Below are 22,164 nucleotides of genomic sequence, written 5' to 3'. Positions count from 1 at the left end.
TTGCTTGATTTATGTTTTGACCCCGCTGAGTTGGTTTTTTTGGGGGGGATTTTTGCCTCCCTCTGGATTTGTTTGCCCTGTTTTTGTCTCTCTGGGATTGTTTTGTTTGAAATGGCTTTCCCTCTGGCTACATTCACTTTATCCATGGGCGTCTGACCTGTTCTGTCCTATAACAGTTGTGCCGGCAGTGCTGTCTCAGTAGATGATCCCTACTTCAAATAAACAGTAAAGGGCCCAAATTTTGTCCAGTGAATTACTCGTTTTGTTCTAGGGCGAGTGGTTAAGTCAACTTTAAACATGGGGACACCATGTCATCGTCGTCACGGAACGCTCGCCTCCCGCGAGTCACGTGGTTCGGCCCGCCACGTGCAGTGGGTGGACTGTCTTGTTTGTAACCACACCTGCACCTCGTTCATCTTTATGTATATAAACCCGTGTTAAAGTGTGCAGGGTGTTGGTTATTGTCGGCATAATGTCTGAATGTAACGTGTTTATGTTAGATGTATTCTTGTGTATCGTGTTTGTTTAACGTCAATCGTTTCACGTTCATCGTTTGTAATACGTGTGAGTGCTGCTGTCCTTTATGTTAATAAATGACCGTCCCTGTCGAGGAAGTCTGTGCGTCCTGCCCGGCGTCCTGCCCCTCGCCCTACGGCACTCGGGCCAACACACGTTACAATTGTGTTGGTCACTGAGATATGGCAATATCTATAATGTAGGTACTGTCTTTATATTCCATCAATAATTCTTTATCTTATATTATTTTGTATTACAATATTATTATAATTGTATTCAGATTTATAATATTTTAACTTTTTGTCTTTGCTTTTCTTTTTTGTGTGTTCAATGTTTGCTTATGTTGCTGTACAATACTGCAATTCAGCAAAGACCCTCTAGACTTCTTTGGTTTCAGCTTGCATCATCCACAGTCTAATTTCGGGTGGCTGTGGCCATGCTAATGACGTCCACCCATAAACCCGTTCAATTCATTTGATCTGATTGTTCCAGAGATACAGAAGACTATGTTCTGCCAGTCAATATGAGGCAAGACCACAAAACCCACTCGCTCTCCCTAGTCTTGCCACAAATAATCAGTGTCATACTATTTTTGATTTTTGCTGGTTATGAAAATTGTAAACCATAATCACAGGACTATGACACATATGATGCTCATTGCCATTATGTATTTGTCCTCATATGAGACCATACTAATAGGGTTTGTAATATTGGTCTAAATTACAGAAGAAACAACTGTAACTGGGCAATGGTAACTCAGTGGTTAAGGTATTTAACTAGTACTCTGAAGGTGGCTGGTTCAAGCCTTGCCACTGCAAAGTTACCACTGTTGAGTCCTCAAGCAAGGCCCTTAACCCTCAGTTGCTCAAGTTGTGTTAAGTAAGTTGCTTTGGATAAAGTGTCAGGTAAATGAATGATTTATATTATATACAGTGAAGAAATGGATATAATGCATATTACAATAACTGCATTGAAAGCATAATTGTACAATGCACACTGAAAGTGGAGTGTCTTAACAGCAAGACGTTACTGATTATAACTAAGGCAAATTTACTGTATTTTTGTAATCTGTAACATGCATAAAAATACATAAAATAAATAAAAAAATACATAAAACAAATACATAAAATAAATTTCTGTGATCAGCATTCTTTATTTTCAACCACACTGCTAACACCATCCATTCTAATGGAGTAAGAATCTCAAGGATGCATCTAAACCTTTGCTCGTCTTCACTTAATCCATGCTCTCGTTAACAATGGACAAATGCATATAAAACATAATAATACATATAATAAATATAATCTTGTTTTCTTGGGAAGAATGTGAAGAAATACTCTATAGAAAGAGCTGCAGTACAAGCTGCTATTTAACAGAGCACAGGGGGCACAGCAAGGCAAAGGAATTCTATATTACAGCTTCAGTATTTGACTATGGCTATCAACAGGGGCTGCTTGCAAAATTGTTTTCAGCTGCTACCAACCACTGCGATGTTACTAACAGAATAGAAGGCTCTACAAGCCTGTACTCCCTATAGAATCATATCACATGTGTATATTCAGGCTATATGAATGACCTGTAAGGTTAGTGTACAACCTAAAGCTAATTAATTCCTGGGAAATGCAGGTGTTGTCCACTCCCTGTTCTTGGCTTGAACACCAGTAAACAGGTGCAGTTCACACCCGGTAATGGTAGTGTAGCAACTGTTGTCAGACATATCTGACAGAACTCACTGTAATGCACAGGCTGGTACTGGGATATTGATGTTATTTTGACTGCTGTGGAGCTTCTTCTTATCCTGACTATATTACTTTCCTGGGAGATGGAAAAATGTTTTGAAGATTCCACGTAGTATGCACAAAATAAAATCAACACAGGTCCAAAGGGAAACTGCTTCTGCCACTTGAGAATCAGACCGCTTCTTGAGGAAAGATGGACATTTGTGTTTGATTCTCTTGTTTCTTTCTCTGCAATCCACTAATCCTCCTTTTTGGACACTGTGAGTCATCCCAGGCATATGTGCGCTCACACATCCCAGGCATATGTGCTCGCTCGCGCGCTCTCTCTCTCTCTTTCTCTCTTTGCACTCTCCATGGAGCAAAAAGGCCAGGCAGCTATAAAGCTTTACCTTAAAATACTGCTGATGTCCAAATCCAGTTCTATATCCAAACACTATAACAAGTTTAGATTTTTTTCTCTAGGCAGTCAGAAAAGATGACAGCTACATATATTCAAATATTCAAATCTACAAATTGGTGTTAGAGACAAACGCTACAGAGTAGTAACAAGTGTGGCAACATAGTTTCTATACCGCTGCCCTGACAATGAGAGATGACAAATCAGATGTTTAATAAAGCTTTCTGAATATGACACAATTGTAGTTGTGATCACTTCAGAGCCTCTTTCTTCTTAGCCCAGTGGGCCAGTCCGTAGATTACCCATGACAGCCCCCCCATTCCCCAGCCAACAGAAGCACACACGCACACACACACATTCAGTAAAGATAATGGTCATCTCTGAAATCGACCCCTCTGCCTGTCCCTGTCTGATTAGCAACCGGAACAATTACTCTAATCGTGTCATCTTAATGAACTCCTACGATAAAAAGCACTGGGACCAGTAATCCACAAGACCCTCGCCCACGCAGAATATCGCTCCTTAGCACCTGCTAAAATAGAGTTGAATCATTCTAAAAAATGAAGCAAAGCCTAATCAAAGCCTTATTACTTGTTGAATCATCCTGGTTTGATTAGGCTTTGTTAATTTGTACAGTTCATTTCCAATTATCTGCTTAATAGACAATTTTGTTTATTAAGTTATATTCTTTAATATGCAACATACAAAAAACCCCCAAACTTCTAAGTGATAAAGAGAGTAGTTGTTAAAAAACTTGATACAAAATGATTGACACATTCACTCACTACATTGATGGGCATTTAAAAGTTTCAAACATTCTTGTTTATTGTTGGACTCACATGACTATCACTCGTTCTGACCTAGGTGAAGAGCTAACAAAGACATCCACCTACTGGTGTCGCTTGTTTGGGTGATGGGAGCAGAAACCAAAACTGTGGGGTGGAGGCTTGCAGCATTGCAGGGTTCAAAGCAAATGACCTTTGCCCATGATGCCTCGGCTAAATACATCATAGCGGCTCCATCTGAAGCCCAGTAAGAGCCTAAACACTCTAACATTTACACTAAATCATAAAGGGAGAAAGAGAACTGTCTGTATCATAAAACAAGCGATTAAGACCTGTCCCTCAATATGCATGCAGAGTGAAGAAGTCTGTTAGAATGAATGACAAATTAAGTTACAAATAGTAGATTAATTGTAAAGGTCAATCGGTTAAAATATAACTGAGTGGAGCTTTTGGATAAACCAGGATTGAATGTCAGCATGGAAAGATTAGTGAGGCGAAACTGTAGTTGTTTTGTCACATGTTATGCTCATGTTCAAAGTCATTGTTCAAATGTCATTGCTCACACGAGATCATAACAAATCAGTCGGATTTAGTATGAGGCCGTGAGCTTGCTCTGCCCATCTCATCTCTTCTTAACCCTACTACAAAGATTTTCTATATTGCTTGGTAATCATGAATCTTTTGTTTATTCAGTGCCAAATACAATCCACTGAACATTAGATATGCAAGCAGAACTGAGACGTCTGACATGTTCTAGAAGTTAGTACCCTCTAGTGTAAAAAATTTATATTACAGTCATTGTTTGGATTTTTGTAAGCAGTGGACCAAACCCGAGTACACAAGCGCTTGGACACACAGAGAGAGAGAGAGAGAGAGAGAGAGAGAGAGAGAGAGAGAGAGAGAGAGAGAGAGAGAGAGAGAGATATTGATTGATTGATTGATTGATTGATTTCTTTTCCTTCTGATTTTTGATAAGCCTACATTTTTAAGGGTAAGTGAGCCCGAGTCAATTCTTTCAGGTCAAACCATTTTAATAACATAAAAACATTAAAAGTAACTAAATATTAGGCTTATATTACATTGCATGTGTGTTAGTATAACTGTTGTTGCCTCTCTGTTTAAAAATTTAATTAGACCTATTCATCACGTCATGCATATCTCTTTTTAATGAATATAAATGCATTTGGTTAACCCAATCATTTATTTATCAAATCATTCATATATATATATATATGTATATATATATATATATATATATATATATATATATATATATATATATATATATATATATATATATACACACACACACACACACACACACACACACACGCACACTTCATTACATTTTGTCTGTATTCCATTCTTAATGCAACTCCTTGGGCGTTGTATCTCATGCAGCAGGAATCACGATGTGCCATGAACACTATCTAGTCTCGTTACAGATCCGTTCATGGCCGAGATATCTACGTAATATAATTTGAGTTAGGAATATTTACAGAGTTGTTTATTCCTTTTTGATGTCTTTTCGGTTTACCTCAATGCAGCTAACACGCATTAAACACGCATTAAAGAAACCTGGGGCCTACATGGACACAGTGCTTCACTTCAAGATAGCTAGTAACAATTTCGCTTGTCCAAAATAACATTCGGTTATCTAAAACAACCAAATAAAACTTTAAAAACGGTCAGTCGACTACCATTGTTAATATGAAAGAACCGAATCGTTCGTGAACGACACATCGCTCACAGATACGTGTAACAGAGAAACTGCTGGAATGATTAAAATGTGTAAGTTATTTCCTGATTATCCAGTATTCATTATGATTTCATTCTTAGGTTTTCTGTAAAAGTCAGAATATCTTAATCTAAATGATCCCTGCCAAGTATGGGTGCTTGTAATGTATTAGTTACAGGCAGACAGTACCAACTATCAGCAACCAGAAGTCAAGTATCTTGGCCAAGAAACATTTTGTGACTCGCTAAAAGTCCATACACATCACACAAAGTACCTCTAACTCCTCTTACCACACATCCATGAACTGGGTGCTTGTTGCCTGGCAAATAAATTAAGGCTACCTGCTGTCGCAACAGCTCAAGGATAATATCGATTCTAAACATGGCCATGAAGAGTACGATGACAACAGTAGTGCTGCTGCTACGAAAAAGATGAGTACAACGACCAAACATAGATGTGAAAGGATGCAACGATGCGGCAACGTTTCTGTTCATTACCAGCAGATGTCGTCGTGACATGGTAGTTTGAATTGGATGTGCTGTTTCTAATTGCAAAATAAAAAATAGATATAAAACATAAGCAGAACTTAGAGGTTGTAGAATTAAAATGAATAATACATTCGATTCGTTCTTAGGTGTAAATAAAATACGGGTTTTGACTACGATGCAATGAAATTAAGATATAATATTGTGACTTTTAAAGGCCATCAAAGTCCCTAGATTCAAAAGCAAATTCTTCTCGTCATTTACAAAATTATTCATTATGAATATCATAAAAATATCAGGCCCACTCTTCAGAGGAGGAGTGCATGTAAGCTGTGAAGCACATTTTTGGAGTATGCGCAGGATGTATGCTAACGTCGTCATGTTTATTCATTCCGTACAAAGCAATCCTATGGCGCAAATTATACTGTTGTTTAGCCTTAAAATCTAATAAATCATCGGAATTGGCAAATATATATTTATACTCATTATATTTTAGCATTCAAATAAAAATACACAAATACCTCTACTAATACTTGTAGGCTTAGATGAAGCGAGCTGATCGCTTGACCTCACCATGATGGTGATGAAGTCCAACTAAACCACAATCCAAACGCAGACTACGGGAACGAGAGACGCCCGCTATTGCATGCATTGGCCGCAGGATTTAAACAGGAACGCTCATGAACTGGCTTTATTTTCACTTTCCTGGATCTGTTAATATGACACAGACATTTAAAAAGTTAATGTCATCTCGGAAAAATACGAAGATTTGTCAAGGAGGATGGAAGTTTTTGTCGCAAGCAGCACTGTTTTAATAATGAAATTGGACCCGACCCGTTATCCAGCCAATATTGTGTAGCTATGTAACGTAAGCTAGCATTGTAAGCTAACAACATTATTACTTCGTCAATGCTTATGGCGGTTTGATTTGTTTTTCCAAAGTATCTACCATATTAATCCATATTTTATTTATTTTAGTCTGTTTGGATTGTTCGCGTGAACTTTGTGAAAGGAAGCTTTGGTTAGTAACACGCTAACCTAGCTAACTAACGGTAGCTGATTATAACTGCAAATAACGTTAGCTTGTTAACTGGCCAGCTAAATAGGTCACCTGAGGAAAGCTATTTATTGACTACCCCAGCTGAATATACAGTCGACCGAAAGAAGGAGCTGGTCGGCTAAAAGAGGGCACCCGGCGAGATAACTTTTCACTCCGATAACAAGATATCCAGTCCACATTAACAACCTGTCTCCGCAGTTATCTGTGGTGAGACTTAGCGTAAGCTAATATTACCGGCGGCAGGTTGGTGATGCTGCTAGCTAGCTAACTTTAGCTAACTAGTTAGCTGCATAGCTGGTTAAAAACTCGTTTAACTGGTTAAAAATCGCAGTTAAACTATAATTACAGGGAATTAATAATTCAGGCCCTACTTATTTTCATTCGACTGGCCAGGAGTTTCCGTCATGGTTATTTACAGTAGCATGTTTTGCCAGCATTAGTTGGACAACCAACTCGGACCTCGACTCGGACGCGAATCAAACGAAGTTGTTTAGTTAGTTAGTTAGCTAGCTAGCTAAGATAGCAAAGATGGCTAGCTAGCTTTCGGGCCGGAGTGTAGTTTAAGCTAACTTTTTTTTTTTGGTCAATATATTCTCTTGATAATTAACATACATTGTATATAAAGGAATTTCTCTCTCTCACTCCCAATGTTGGGAAGGAAGCAACCGAGTGAGGAAAATGCCTACCGCTCTGGGCTCTGCAATAGCGCTATGAATGCTCTCTAAAACGATGTATGCTAACTAGAAAGGAAACCTCCGCAGGAAACTTGAATTCAAGGATACTCGGGACTTCTTGATCTACCTAACTAGATGCTTTTGCTTAGGTTTGGCATCCAGACCATTTTTCTTTTGGGATAGACGTTCTGCCTTTTGTCTGCAACTAAAGGCAAACATGGGTGAAACCAATCTGAACGATTCTAACGTAAAGGTTGCTGTCAGGGTTCGCCCTATGAACCGTCGAGGTGAGTTACAAATGTCATCACCCTTAATAACTACAACACTGGATAAAGTGGAGAAGTTGATACGTTCAGTTTCAGTATTAGCCCGTTGTATGATTTGCTTGCACATTAAAGTATAGCTGTACTACTATCATGGAGGTGAATATAAATATCTGAAGAGATATATACTTGGTCAAAGTGTGAACTTGCGGTTTAAGTTTTACTACTGCGATTTATTCCTATGTAGACCCTTTATTTGAAAGTATTCTTACTATGCCATCATGCAAAATCATGTGTTTGTAGGAAAATACACAAAATATTCTATCACAGTAATTTGCTTGTAACCATTTCCCTTCTGGCAATGTTCATGCAATAGTTTGTCTTCCACATCTCAAAAAGATGACTTGGATTTTATGGAGGGCTGGGTAATTCTAATAGAAATAACTATTGTTGAAGAAATTATATAGCATCACAGCTTTCCCAGGATTCGGGAGGAATTAAATGTACACTACATTTGTTTGTGTTTTAGCAGGAGCATTGTTATCATTCAGAAATATCTATTCTTAGAGTGCTGATAATTGGCAGTTGAGTTGCAGCAGTCTCTGATTGGGCTTTTTGAGGTCTTCTGAAAGTGGAACTGTGTCGTGGTTGAACATGTGCCCTGGAAAATGAGAGCTGTTGAAGCAGACCAGATTTGTTGAGGTCAAGTGTCGGATTTGAGTGTAAAATTTGGTCACAAGACCCGTCCAGTAAAGTTTGTGTGCTTCCACAAACCACACAGACTAATACCATCCATGTTAACTGAAGTAATCATCTATGTTAACTGAAGTAATCATCTATGTTAACTGAAGTAATCATCTATGTTAACTGAAGTAATCATGTATGTTAACTGAAGTAATCATGTATTTAAGCTTTGAAGGGGAAAACATTTTCAGTTTTGGTCATACAGTTAGGCTTGTTATGCATACAATAACATTAATCCTTTTACTTAAGAAATATTTGTAAGCATTAACTTGCAGATTCTTATATTTAGGCTAGTTTTCAGTCTTTCTTCTCATGTCTGTATAGCTTGCTCCTTGCTATGGAGTAATTGTGTGTGTGTGTGTGTTTGTGTGTCTCTTGGACAAAAGCAGGAAGGGAGTCTGAATGGACTGTAGTGGACAATTTGCTAATTGCAAACCGAGCATGTTCCCATTACCATAGACATTTTTAGACCTTCAAAGAACAAGTTTGAATCCACACCTTTGTCTGACAACTGTGCCAAACATTTAAACAGCAGGGCAAGGGAATATCTAACTTGTTAATAATTTCCTGATGCTTCATGGTGAGGTTAAAGCTATGACATCACATTCTTATCTGTCTTAGATAAGAAGTATAGGGCTTGTACAGCTCATAACTAATCAAACACTACTTATTCTCCTATTTTAATTGGTTACAGTTATTTTAGTGTCCATTTAGAACATTTTCAGACCCTTTTTTTTGCCATGAATTGCAACTGACTACCTTCAACACAAATGCTACAACTTGAGCCTTAATAAATAAACATTAGTTTAGTTTTGCTCTTACCAGCTATTCACAGCTGTACTATCTCTACTACAGTACTGTCCTTTTCAGACCTGATTTTCCCACTTTAACCCAGCTCTGTGCCACACCCTTTATCCTCTAGTTTCTCCATTAGAAGCCACTAGTGGATGGAGGAAGCCTGTGTTTCCTCTTTGAGCATGAGGTGGTCATACATTCTGGTTTCATGGTGTGTCCTTTCCAAGGATTTCTAAGTCAGCTGTTTATTCTCTCATTTCCACATTGTTTTCCATCAGCAGTGTTAAAACAGTAAGAAACTTTGGTCTGAATAATGTTATTGGTGGAAGTGCATTTCCTTTCCGTGCATTCATATATGGTTAATCTAATGTTCTGATTTGTGTTCCACTTGGAATGTTTGTGACCCAAAACATTTCCTTCCTTTATGCTTTGGCTGTTTTGAATGTGAAAAACATAAAAAGGGTTTAGTTGCTATGTATATTGCCTGAACATGTGAATACATGCCTCAAATTCAGAAGTACCTGATGTTCAACCAGAGTGAAAATAATTACTGCAGTGCATATGAATTTGTAATGACTATTGGTATGTTGTAAAGAGATTTCTGGACTCTATAGAACCCACTAAAGTGACTAGGCAGATATAGGATAAACCCATACTTGGTAGTATAGCTGGTGAAAGCAATGATTAGGTCTGATGCTTCTGTTAACAAGATTCCCAAATGACTGGCATTTACCATTCACAAAAAAGACAAGGTTGTGACTTTGCTCTACTTAAACATATTTCTGTAGTCAGTTAACAGTGATTTCTCTGATTTGTGCCAAATATGTTGTCTTAAATGGTTCAATAAGCCATCGAAGGAGAGGTCAGATTTTAGAATCCCTTTACTCTGTTGTTGGTATATTCAGTTGTCTTCAGGTAATAATAATATCCTCTCTCTCACAGCATACCACAAAATGTTTCCATTTTGGTTTCATTATCATTCTTAAACAGCAGAATGAAAGGCCCAAAGACCTTTTGATAACCATGTGAACCAGCAGTATTATGAGGCAAATCATAAATCACAGTGAGATTACACTAATTTCCATCACTCTGTAGAAAATGCATTTTGCCTGGGTAATACAGCATGCTGATGTTTCTCCTCCATATTCTTCCTCTTTTCACCTTAAAAGAAAAGGAGCTGAACACAAGATGTGTCATAGAAATGGAGGGGAACCAGACCTTCCTGCACCCAACCAGTGGAAACCTGGGGAAGGCAGATTCAAGGTAAGCTCACATTGGCGCAATGGCTTCACACCCTGGATGGCTGTAATGGTTGTTCGTCAGATCCCTGAAGTTCGGTATTATCAGCCACAGGTCTAGAAGCCCCTTTGGCAGAGAGAAAACATATTTTGCACTTTTCCAAAGGAACAGTTAAAGGTGCTCATTGCAATAGCCAAAGATGATTATTTTAAAATAGTCAATTTGTGTTCCTATTCAGATTACATGCATGAATGAATGTTCGTCTTAGTCCTTGGAGTAACTGTTTATATTAAAGGATATTTTTATATGGATATTACATTTTATTGCTACTAACATCCAAAAAATCTTTTTTTTGTCATTCGCATAACATTTTATTTATTATTTATATGTTGCTTGTTATATATTATGTTAGTTAGATAGTGTTATACTTGGTGGTTATTTATAAAAATAAATAAATAAATAAAAAGGCAGCCACTGCACTGGTGGTTGTATTTGTGTTAATGGTCCGTGACAGGAATGGGTGACGAATCCTAATCCTCCTTTTTCCACGTGAAGGACGCCTATAAGCATTGCCAGTTAACCTCGACACTTTTATAGATCGGAGGTTTTCTGGATTCTTTCAAGATTTTCTGCCTGTGTAAAATGCATAGCATGAAATTATGAATTGGAGAGTGATGGATGCTTTTAATACATTACAGTGATATAATGCCACAGATAAAAACATTTTTTTTCTTCCATCTGCGTTAGTAATGCATTGAGTTTTGCTGACCTCAGTATGGATCCTGGTGTTGCTGGAGTTTTGTGTAGTAGAGGAATCGTGGTCTTGGCCACATAGTATGACGAGGGATGCTGCTGTCATCCTCTCGTTGGGCTACTAGTTAAACAGCTTCACTGTCCATGCTGTGTCATCCTGTTCGGATCCGGATTGTTTTTCGGAGACTGATGGGTGCAGCTCACAGCGCGCTGACCAGCGGAGAGCTCAGTATTCTTGATGGGCTTTGTGAGCGGTGAAGGTGCCATGGGGGTGGGCGGGCTAGCGGGAGTGCAGCCACACAATCCTCTCTTAGGCTGCATGCTGCTCCCTCCATCCTGCCATGTGTCAAGACATAACTCTCTTCTGTCTGACTCACTCTCTTTTCTCTGTCACTGTGGCAACGCATGGGGAGTTTAACCTTGGGTCATCCACAACTGAAGAACGGCATTCTGCAGGAGAGAGGAATATACAAGTTAGCTTTAGCATCTGTCGGCCATAAACTTTTTTTTCTCCCCCCCCCCCCCCCCCCGGCTTATATGGGGATAAACAAGAGAGCACAATTATTCCTGTCCCACTCCCTTTCTCTGGCTGTAGCAGGCAGACAAAGGGTGAGGTGGAACAGGTTTTAAACTTGGAAGTCAATGGCTGTGCCGCCTGCTGACTTCACACAACAGACAGTTTAATTGCAGAGCTGAGTTCATGAGTTCCGCAGTGTTGAATCGCTATCCCCGTTAATACACACCCCGCACAGTCCAGATGCCTCACATGGCTTAGTTCACATGTGCAGAACAGGAGCGCGTATATCTTTCCCACCAATTGATATTAATTGTTAGCCTATGTGTTAGACAGCACAAGACGCCTCTGTTCAAACAAGACATATTGGTTTCCTTTGTGACGCCATATTTGTACATGGTAGTGAAGCCTTACCAGGCTCGCCATCCTTTGTTTGAACGTAATGTTCACAGCTGGGCCTAAGGCAGCTCATACTGATGACTCATGGCATATGGGTCTTAGCGCCTGTTAAGTTTACAGTTAAGAATAGTGGTGCATACAGAAAATTTAAAGGTGTGTGTCCAAGCATCATGTCCTGTATAGGTTCTTGATTGTATTTGAATATTTTTTGAGTCAATTACTAGTGTTCAGGCCACATTGCTGTCACTGCTTGGAAGTGTGTGTGACTATTAATAAAGTTTTTTAAAAATGGTTTGAAGAAGAAGGTTAAAGGCTTTCCTGTCTGTGTTCTTTTATGCAGTCACGTTGTTTGTTAAAGGTGTGATGGTGCCATGTCTTCAAACTTCTTCTGTTGACCTGTTAAGAAGTAAAGCATTTTACTAGCCCATATCATTGTATACACCTCTGTATAGTAGATGTTAAGTTTTAAATCATTACAACCTGGTGGATTTTGGCTTGTTTTGTCAGTTGTAATTGTCATTGACAAAGACTTATCTTTTGGAGGTGTGGTTTTGAGAGATGCCCAGAGGTCTGTGTAATAGATAGGTGAAATTATTAATGTGTCATCAGCAACTATGTCTGTGCTGTACCCAGTGTCCTTATTTTCAACTCAAGTAATTATATATATTCTTACATATTGAAAACTAATGGTAACTCGGTTGTAAATTGACAGTTGGGCTCATGTCGGTAACTGAAAAGGCACCGAGGTTAATTGAATGACTTTAGTTTAATGCATGGGTGTCTGTTTTGCCCTGGAGGGCCGGAGTCCAACAAAGTATAGTGACTGCTTTGCTCAGACACACCTACTAAACCTGTCAATTGTTTGATGAGTTGAATCATGTGTGTTTAAGCAAGTCAAACACCAAACCACACTGGTCTCTGGCCCTGTCAGACCAGCGTTTGACACCTACGCAGCCTAATGTTAGTTAAAAACCGGATTCAATTGCTAAAGTTTGCAGAAGCAGACATTGACACCCCTGATTTAGTGAGCTTTAGGTTTAGCTATACTCTCAGAATGAAAAACAGGTTTCATCAGTTCACATAATACCCAAAGGCCAATTATGCAGTAATGTTTTGTATTCATCTTGTATTCACTTGTGTGAGAATGTCAGAAATGGTACTATTTAAATCCATAACATGGTTTGACTGTGATGTACCATTTGAGTGTCCTGCAGCAGTGTAGCATGTTCGTACAGTGAAAGAGACTCAACACACCACATCCTTGATTATGATTCTAACTGACAGTGTTCTGCATTTTGGGTCAGGAGAATATCTGGGCTATCTAGAGTTTCAGTCTTGGTGAATTCATTCTGTTCAAAAACTCTTCCTTGCTGAATTTCCATTTAATAAATGGCTGTCACAGGTTTTCTACTGCCTTTTTTGGCTTGTTAAGGTCAAAGTAGGCCAGGTCTTTGTGTGTATCCCACTGACCATGTATGCCAGGCTGTCTTCTGGTCCCAGTTTTTCCAGGTGCTCTCTATTCCTAAGCTTTAAATAATTAGCTTGTGCCTGGTTGACTGAAGTTGGGTCAGGCGTATAAATCATAATCTCTTCGTTCATGGGTTAGGACACTGCAAATGCCTGAAATGGAATAAAATTATTTAAATGATCTGACTGAGAAGATGGTGTGTGCTTGTGCATGCCTGTATGCATGAATGCATATATGAGTAAGCAAATGAACGCAGTGCATTCAGTCTCTCAGCCTTCTGTAGTTTTTGTCATGTAGGTCCGGGTGAGACTGAGTTTGGTGCATCATATAATTATCTCACTGACTTACCATGGCATTTGCATCTTTAAATAATTCTTTAAGGGGAATGCACTGAAGAGCTAAAATTGGTCATGCAAGCCAAGTGCTGCCAGTGCTACTGGAGCTGTAGAGACATCTGCTAATCGATGCCGAAAAGGGATGTTTTGTCTAAGAAAGAAATATTAAATCATGGTAGTGAAATTAAACAGGAATATTTACATTTACATTAATGGAATTTATCTGATGCTTTTATCGAAAGCGACTTACAATTATGACTGAGTACAACTTGAGCAGTTGAGGGTTAAGGGTCTTGCTCAGGGGCCCAACAGTGGCAACTTGGCAGTGGTGGGGCTTGAACTGGCAACCTTCCTATTACAAGTCAAGTACCTTAACCACTGAACTACCACTGCCCCTAATATGGTAATTCTGAATATGGTAATATTCAGAATATGGTAATTCTGAGACTGAATTTTCTGAGACACTTGTTCTGTCAATTCTATTTGTTCCACTAGTCATACATTTGCATGAACATGAACTCTCCCCTGACAGGTGTGTGTATGGTTGTTTAGCTTGTTGGTGATGAACATGAACTCTAAAAGGACAAAAGCTCAGCTCTCCCCCATTTTCCATGGGTGTGTGTGTGTGGGGTTGTTTAGCTTGTTGATCTGAGTATGTTGTACTTTTAAAATATTACAGAAAGGTGGCATTTCTGAGAATGTTCAGTGCTATAAAAGAGATACGGGAACTTTAAGAGGTGAAGGTGGGGCCAAGTCATATAATGCTTTTTGCCTTCTGCGGTGTAGAGCCTAGGAGCTGAAACTAGGCTACCACAGTTTGATGAAACTAATAATAGGTTTTATGTCATATTTATTTTATAGATTATTTTATTACAGTTATTGAAATCAAAGCTCATTACTGATTCTAGCTGCATAAAAGAACTTGGATTGCAAGAACTCCTTGGAATTAATGTTATGGGTCGCAGTTGAAAAAAGTCTTCTATGGCTGTACAGTGTTAACATTTCCAGTGTTACCTTCTAAGACATTAAATGCTAATGACAAAATGAATCAACACACTTTATGCTAGTGGCCCCTTCATTAATAAGTGATGGTGTGGGGGGGGGGGAATTTAAGACCTTTCTTTGTTTACTATTGAACCATCCAACCAATGTCTCATTTTTGACATTAGTCCTGCATGCACAGCTGTGCATGAGGGTAGGTTTTCCCTTAGAGAAAAATATGGGGGGTGCATGTGAGGGAGGGAGCAATTTTGTGCATGTGTTTGTCTATGTGGGTGTGTGTGTGCACAAATGCATTTGCGAGCGTGTGCATATGCACACGCACATGTATTTGCATGCCTATGTGTGCTGGCGCTGTGCAAGAGAGCAGCAATTGCACTGCAGCACACAATGAGGGAGGTTGCTCTCACAATCTCACTGTGAGGGCTATATGGCAGTGCTCAGGATGCTAGGGGCTTTGAGTGACATTGTGAGAGTGACCCTATAGTGAGTAAATACTAGAAAGCTAAAATAAACCGAAGACTGCGTAGCTAGGGTGATGCTCTTACTTGCTTATCTCCCTATGATTGGTGTGACCTGTCACAAAGGCATTTTAGGATAATAACAACCATATGCTTTGCTATGAGGATCAGCATAATTCATAACTAGATCACATAGAAAAGCTGACACAGGCTCTCTGAAGTGTAGCTGTGAGAAACAAGCCTTGGATTTCATCTTCAACTAAGTCATAATAAAAAATGGACACCCTTATTTAAATAACACAGAAACCCTTGTACATCACTATGTCTTTAACGAATACTGAGCCATGTCTTTAATTCTGATGGAGCACGAAGCAGTGCAGTCTAGTCATGGGCGGAAGCCGACGTGAGTGAGAGCCGGAGTGAGCCTGCTGCCAGCCGGCTGGATTTCAGCAGGGGGTTAATGGCTCCCATTAGCATAGTGTGCTTGGGATGTTCATGGAGAGCAAGGTCAGAGAGCTGAGTGCCAGTAGTTAGGCAGGGGGGTTAGGTGTTTTTGTGAAATATTAGGACATTTATTGCTTGCACTAATCCAAATTCTTCTCTGAAATAGATTGTAATTGACACTATCTATAATCTCCATATAGGCTAGAATTTCAAGGAAAGTTAATAGTCAAGCAAAAACAAGTAGATCTTTACTAGTATGTCAGCCATATACAGTGTGCTGTACACAGTGCATATCTCTATCTCTCTATATCTCTATCTCTTTGACACACACCTAGAAACCACCTGGCCTTTTGGTGCCTTGAGGTTAAAAATGTAGCTGTTCTGTCCCTGAAATGCAGATAGTGTCTCAGAAATAATTCAATACTAAAAACAAAGTGACTTTGTGTACATCTGTTTTAAAGGAGTCAAGGCTTTATGATAGCTTTTGGAAACAGTCACTCTTGATTCATCACAGTGTATAAGAAGAGAGTGAAGTGATATGATCATGGTCTAACAGTAGGCTATTCTCTGTCTTTGTAATTTGCTCACTGTCAGAACTGAGGGATTGCCCTTTAAAACTGGCCCCATATGACAGTGAGGTTCTGCCTCCTGTCAGCCTTTAACATGCCTGCTCCATCAGTTGACACCCCAAAATTCAGCCTGACACTTCCTGCAGGGGCTGTGAATCTCTCCTCAGCTATTTCTGGAATGTGACAGACGGCTTTGCCGTTCCGTTGTTACACAGGAAAAGAGCGCTGCATGACATGGCCTGGTTTTAAAGCTGAGCTTGGGGGTTGCTGGGACTGATTCTGGGCACGTTTTGCCCCCAGCACTCCCTCGCTCTGCTCCGCTCAGCCGGCAGTGCCCTTCCTGCACATGCTTCACTGACTTCTGTGAGGTCTTTCCGAGCTGCCCACCGCAACTGAGCAACTAAGTCAACTGAGAGGCCTCAATGATGTGCATTAGGACTGGTTTAATATGTAGTGTGCAGCATGTGGCTGAATGGCCTATTGGGTTTCCTTAGTGATGCACGGAAAATTTGGTTTTTGTTGACAAGGCAGAAGCAGGTTGACTTGAGAAGAGCTTTTGTTGTTCTCGAGCACCCGTTCTGGGTTTTGATGTTTTTGGTGTGGGCATGGAGAGGTCTGTGCTGTGCAATACCTTCAAACTCTCATGATGGCCATCACAGTTTTGAATCAAAGCTCCAAATCTGTATTTGCTCTGGACTCCCAACCCTTTCTCTCCCAACGATGATCTGTTTGTGTTCAGGTCCGCTGAGCAAAGTGCAGCCAACCACATGGTGTCACTCGGGGGTTTTTCTGTGAATAGGTGCACAGTTCCTGGGTCCTAGTGCCTTATGGGTCATGTTGAAAACAATGTGCTGTTTTGGTCAGGCTTGACACAGTGGGCTCCCAAAATGTGTGCAATATTTTGTTTACTTTTAATCCATTTTTGTAGAAAAACTGAGTAGATTTGCAGGAAAAAATGTAATGTACTTGTAGTCAGTCGCAGTTATGCCTGAATAATAATTGACTGAGGAGTTATTCTACTGTTATCTCTTTCTTTCCCATATGTATGACCACTCCATGCTGAATCTGTAGCAGAAATCAGCCCAAGGTAATCATATTTCAGTTTAAAAGAACCCTGAAAAAATCCTATGCTATTTAAAAAAATAATAAAATAAAAGTCAAATTGTGTTTTAACCTTTACTCATGCCTGTTTTGGGTCTTAGGTTTTTGCCTATGACTACTGTTTCTGGTCCATGGATGAATCAGAAAAGGAGAAATTTGCAGGTGAGTTATAAGTACTCCTTTTTCCTCTGTGTTCTTGGGTTAGGAGTGTTGTTCAGTAACTTGCTTTGTTGTTCAAGTATACCAGTGTTGGCAAGCAAAATCCTGTTTCTAATTTGGAGCCTTCTATTTAGGGGGTCGATAAGGCTTTTAGGAGCAGTGCTATGTAATCTTGAACTTTAAAAAGTTGTTTTCACATTGGTGGTACTGTCTTTCAAGGGAATGTGGTACACCCAGAAATGTTTTTATTATTATTGTCATAGATTTGCCACAGTTACAATGGCAGTGTTCTTGTAAAGCAAATATGGTAACTTTCTAAGAAAGTGACTTTGAATGGTGTCCTATAAGCAAAGCTTTGTTTATAACCTCCTCTGCTCTCTCCTGGTTTACTGACTCTTCACAGTAACTGTGGTTCACCTTTGTTGCAGGTCAAGATGTAGTGTTCCAGAGCCTTGGGGAGAGTCTTTTGCACAATGCGTTTCAGGGTTACAACGCCTGCATTTTTGCATACGGGCAGACCGGTATGACTGACTACCTGCGTAACATATCAACTACTGTGTTCACAGTGCTGATGTTTATTATTTCGGCTGTGTATTGATGCCATGGTCTCGCTGCTTGCATCGTTGTAGGCTCTGGGAAGTCATATACCATGATGGGTACAGTGGACCAGCCAGGCTTGATTCCACGGCTTTGCAGCTCGCTGTTTGAGCGCACTGTGCAACAGCAGAGAGAGGAGGAGAGCTTCACTGTGGAGGTCTCCTACATGGAGATCTACAATGAGAAAGTTCGTGACCTTCTAGACCCCAAAGGGTGAGCGGACCATCCTCCTTAGTGTAATCTGATATTATTCCCCTCTGGTTTGTTAAGTATCCCTTGAAATGTAACATTTAACATGTGACTGTTTACTGTAAAGGCCTTGTTGAGTAATTTACCCAGAATTCACCTTACTGGTGTATTAAGTTGCATGTCCTGGTAGCTGTGATGGAGTAATACACAAATCCAAATTCATGGCTACAAGTATTTGCAAAATCAGTTTGCGGTTTGAAATCTTATCATTGTGTTACAGAGCTAAAGTCCTTCAGCCTCTATCATAATATATTCCATTATGGGTTTGCATTCTTGAAAGAGCTTCACAATGTTAACACGAAGGTTAAAGTTGGCAGTTATGTACATGTAAGGCATTATTATGTCTTTCCAAGATGCCTGTAAATATTATGGGCGCTTATCAGTTTAGGTTCACAGTTCTTCAAAGCTTGTAACAGAACTTTTTAAAATGTTGTTTTTTTTTGTTTTTTTTTTACCCAGGAGTCGGCAGGCTCTGAAAGTTAGAGAACACAAAGTACTGGGACCATATGTAGATGGACTCTCCCGTCTAGCTGTGGCTAATTACAAGGTAACACTATACGGCTAGCTGTGGCTAGTTACATGGCAGCACTCTACGGCTAGCTGTGGCTATTTGCAAGGTAATACCAGAAGGATAGCTGTTTAACAGTGTTTTCACAGATATGTTACTGACAGTTTATATGGCAAACCAACAGAACAAAGAAATCCACCCATCTTGAAGTTTGTTCAGGACTTCATATTTGTGTCATCTTCAGTTCAGTGTTCAGTATTTCTTATTTTCAAATAAAACCACCTTATCACTCGCATCTGCCATGCAATGTGCTGAGAGAGTCAAAGGAAGCTTGTTGTGCTGTAGAATTATTTGCATTATGTCTGTTATGCTTGTTTACCGTCAATGAATGATGAAAATCACTCTCAAAGGAGATGATGGTTACAGTCGATTATGCTCTCTGGAGCCCATCAGTGGCAAGTAGAGATAATGGATCTTTCATGTAATTGACTGTGGAACTGGCAATCATGTGATGAATGTACCTTTCATCACTACATTGCGTTGCAGATTATCCATTTGCATGATCACTTATGCAAATTTGTAAGAGGAGCTTTGTCTCTACTGTTGAAAAATGCTGTACCCTGATGTTTGATTGTAGTGTTTAAATGCTAAAACCTAAGTAGAATGTCATTCCCAAGTGGAAATCCAGTATTTGTGTATATAATATCAGAACCAAATGTAATGAATATCAGAATATATCTGTGTTTTTCCTCTTTCATTTCCTAAAGGACATTGAGTCATTGATGTCTGAGGGGAACAAATCTCGTACAGTGGCTGCCACCAACATGAATGAGGAGAGCAGTCGCTCACATGCCGTTTTCAACATCATCCTCACACACACGCTAAAAGATCTGCAGTCTGGGGTAAGGCAGAGCCTGCGTGATCGCATCGCGGCTGTCTCTCACTCTGTCCTTGTCCTGCTCCGAATGCTAATGCTTTCCTTCCAGAGCGGGCGGTGCTTGCGGTTCAATATATTTTACATAAATGGTCCAGTCTGTTTGTTTCTCTTAAAACAGTGCTTTGTGCTCCCAGGTGTGGAGAGCCTGTGCCTTGCATATTTCAAAAAGTAAGAGTTTTGTTGTAGCCTGATAACTCAGTAGGCCTGGGTGGTGATGGAACCCTCCGCTTCAGCTCCCAATCTGAACGTCGTGGCTATTTTAGAAGAGGTGCATCAGGGTCAGTGAGGGCTGGGCAGAATGGGGGTGCCTCAGGACTGGCATTAGGAACCGCCCCTTTACCCTGCTGCACCCCGCGGCCTGCACTCAGCCACCCCTTATCTTTCTGGGCCTCGAGAGTTCAAAACGGAGGAAAATTGATTAATAAGTCATGTGTTTTCCTGACTCAGGCGTTAGCTGATCTCTGGCCCATTGCTCATGTCACCGTGTCCCTCTGCATTGTGCTCTCCTGCCAGTTGCCTGACTGCACTCATTTCCCTTCCTGATCAATTATTCAGTGATGGCTGAACAGAAGCGCCTGCTCAACAGGTGTATCGCACTAGAATGCAGATGTGGTTCTAAATATAGCAGCACTGCTCATTGTGTAAACAGACACACAAGTCTGTTTTTAAAAACCTTGCTAGTCCTACGTGTTTTATATGGTGGATGTCTGACACCCCCCCCCCCAGTCTCCAGTGCAGTAATAAGGACACATCTTTGTATGAGACTTTCCTATCTCAAAGACAGCCTGCCATTGTTGGACTTTGAGAGCGATCAGTGATGTCCAGATTCATATGTGCTGCACATGGGTCTGGTTGTACAAAGACATAAATGAAAGTGCAGGGAATGAACCCCACCACATATAGGAACCTCCTGCTTGTCTGCTCGGCGTGAGGCGCCAACTCCCTCAGTACAGATACAATCTTTGTTGCTCCGCTGCCCCGTAATCTCTGCTTCTCAGCCCTTCGCTCCGCCCATCCTCTCGCATCCCTTCCCTCTCATCACCACTTTATTTCTGATGCTAATGTGAGCGGTTGCGTTTATATTAAGGCCTCGGCCTGTCTGCCTCTTCATGCTGTGCTGGACTGGGGGGGGGGGACAATGAACTCTTGTGTCCTGGTTGGCATGGCCTTTGTTCCAGCTCAGTTTGACAGTTCAGTGTAGTTTGAGCAGCAGAGTCATTCATACACAAATATGCCTGTAGCCTCCCCATTTTCGTGGAAGAAGCATGCAGGAGGGAGCCTGACGAGCATGAAAATGCATTAAAAAGTAAAGTTTAAGTTAAGGTGAAGATGGATTCTCCCACTTTGACACAAGCACCCTGCAGGCTTACTCTCCCTCCCTGTGTCTCTCGCTGCAGGTCAGTGGGGAGAAGGTGAGCAAGCTGAGTCTGGTGGATCTGGCTGGCAGTGAGAGAGCAGCCAAGACCGGCGCCGCTGGCGAGAGGCTGAAGGAAGGCAGCAACATAAACAAGTATTTACATGCTACATCCTAAAGCACAATGGCCTTTTCTCCACCAGGTCGCACTGATGTGGTTTTGTCTGGTTTTGCACATCCGCTCATGGTCTAAGATTGTGAATATTGGTGTAATGGTGTCTTATTTTATGAGTGCTCATGGTGTTTAATTCTGCTGCACTTTTCCATGGCTAAGTGGCTTCATCCTTTCTGGAAAATCAGGCATGCGAAAGCGGCAGACTCATGAGGCACAGCTTGTCTTAATTTTGATCATTGGGTGGTTAAATCCAGACAAGAAGGGTGTGTGTGTGTGTGGAGTGAGAGAGGGTGTGTATGTGGGCACAGAGAGAGACTGTGCTCTCTTGCTTTTTTTCTTTCTGTTTTACTCACTCTCTCTTTGGCACGTGGGACAGGTCTCTAACCACTCTGGGGCTGGTGATCTCAGCGCTGGCTGACCAGGGTGCAGGCAAGAACAAGAGCAAGTTTGTGCCCTACCGAGACTCTGTTCTCACATGGCTGCTCAAGGTAACACCCGCAGACCTGCCTCATCAGCACAGGGGAAAATTTCCAGTGTTTTCCATTTTCCTCTTAGTCCTCCCTCCCTCTCTCTCTCTCTCTCTCGCTCTCTCTCTCTCTCTCTCGTCTCCCCCACCCACACTAACAATATAGAGATAACTGATGTATGTAACATTTCTCCAGCCACTGGACACCATGCTGTCTGTTAACCTGTTCCTTTCCTTTCTT

General features: G+C 40.6%; 1 protein-coding gene across 4 annotated transcripts in view; it reads left to right on the top strand.

The window, feature by feature from the left end:
* The first annotated feature begins 6,290 nt into the window (after positions 1-6,290).
* kif13ba (kinesin family member 13Ba) overlaps positions 6,291-22,164 on the top strand; it is a 33,958-nt gene continuing 18,084 nt past the window's right edge. For 2 of the 4 annotated variants that reach the window (XR_014125568.1, XM_027001445.3), the window contains exons 1-10: positions 6,291-7,681; positions 10,366-10,459; positions 17,449-17,464; positions 17,580-17,640; positions 18,066-18,158; positions 18,267-18,447; positions 18,943-19,030; positions 19,759-19,893; positions 21,326-21,438; positions 21,834-21,945. Coding sequence is in view for 3 of the 4 variants with exons in the window: in XM_027001445.3 (XP_026857246.2) it covers positions 7,612-7,681; positions 10,366-10,459; positions 17,449-17,464; positions 17,580-17,640; positions 18,066-18,158; positions 18,267-18,447; positions 18,943-19,030; positions 19,759-19,893; positions 21,326-21,438; positions 21,834-21,945 (963 nt within the window). In the remaining variant the exon portion in view is untranslated. The remainder of the gene's footprint in view (positions 7,682-10,365; positions 10,460-17,448; positions 17,465-17,579; positions 17,641-18,065; positions 18,159-18,266; positions 18,448-18,942; positions 19,031-19,758; positions 19,894-21,325; positions 21,439-21,833; positions 21,946-22,164) is intronic. The other 2 variants (XM_027001444.3, XM_081721611.1) reach the window with 2 other exon arrangements.

This window comes from Electrophorus electricus, chromosome 10, assembly GCF_041902795.1.
Source record: "Electrophorus electricus isolate QZ-2024a chromosome 10, ASM4190279v1, whole genome shotgun sequence".
Classification (NCBI taxonomy): Eukaryota; Metazoa; Chordata; class Actinopteri; order Gymnotiformes; family Gymnotidae; genus Electrophorus; species Electrophorus electricus.
The sequence above is the reverse complement of the archived record's forward strand: the minus strand, read 5'-3'. Positions and strand labels throughout refer to the sequence as shown.